Genomic DNA, 1000 nt, shown 5'->3' on the forward strand with positions numbered 1-1000 from the left:
GAAGACAAAATATTAGACCCACCCCTGTGAAGGCTATCATATGATGCTTGCTGTAGGGTTTTAATAGCAATTAGCCAATCATCTCACCGTATATTGGAAGCTGAGATATTCCAAAAATTTGAATGGCTCCACTTCAATCAGCAGGTGACACCCGGATGAGTCATCATACTCCACACAGCCCATGATGCCCATAGAGGGGACTAGCATGACCTCTTCAACAGAATTCAAAGTTAGCCAAGATAAAATATCTAAAATCTCAAAAAAATAAAGGCCATGATGTGTGGCTTTGGTGCTTTGAATAACAAAACCGTAGAAAAAATCTTTAACATAGGACATTATCAAAAGAGTCAATATTTAAACCAGTTATTAATCAGTAAATGAAAATGAAAACCGTTTTTTGGTATCTTGATAAAGACCTCCGAAAGAAGTAATTCAAATTTCAAACTTCAATTTATTGTCAAACTCATCATAGCTGATTTAAAAACTATTTAACCAGTTTGTTTCGTCCAATTTCAATTTCTAATTAAAAAGAAACGATTTTACCATCCAGATTCATGGCCTTTTCCAATGTATGTCCTTGTTTCTCTACCACCCCACTCACACTTTTGACAGTTAATTTGACAGTGACATTTGCCTCTTTGTCCAGACTTCCTTCGCCAGACAGATTGAAGCAATGCAGCCCTTTGTCCTCCTTGGCAGAAAAAAATGCTCCAAAAAGATAATCTCAGAAACAAAAGCTTTCAACTCCGAACATAAAAAAAACCTCACTCGCAATTTTAGTCATAAAAAAAGCATTTCTAAAGAAAAAATAACAAAAAATTTAGAGAGAATTTTTTTTAGAAATGCTTTATTTTATGACTAAAATATAAAGATTTTGTAAGTTTTGGACAGAAACTAGATTAGAAATGAGAATTTTTTTAGAAAATGTTTGCTTTATTCAAGCATTTTGAAAAAAATTCTTGCTGAAGTTTTAGATTAATTAATTAGGTAGTTTAAATTA

The 1000-nt window shown here is 32.5% G+C and overlaps 1 protein-coding gene across 1 annotated transcript; it reads right to left on the bottom strand.

Moving 5' to 3' along the window:
• Positions 1-87: 87 nt before the first annotated feature.
• LOC134855903 (uncharacterized) lies at positions 88-691 on the bottom strand (the record flags this gene model as incomplete). The annotated part of the gene is given in 2 exon segments (XM_063872290.1): positions 88-212; positions 544-691. Coding segments are annotated over 2 exon segments (273 nt in total), but the record flags the coding sequence as incomplete, so codon positions are not given.
• Positions 692-1000: the final 309 nt, after the last annotated feature.

The sequence above is a fragment of the Symsagittifera roscoffensis genome, unplaced genomic scaffold, assembly GCF_963678635.1.
Source record: "Symsagittifera roscoffensis unplaced genomic scaffold, txSymRosc1.1 SCAFFOLD_1214, whole genome shotgun sequence".
NCBI classification, from domain to species: domain Eukaryota; kingdom Metazoa; phylum Xenacoelomorpha; order Acoela; family Convolutidae; genus Symsagittifera; species Symsagittifera roscoffensis.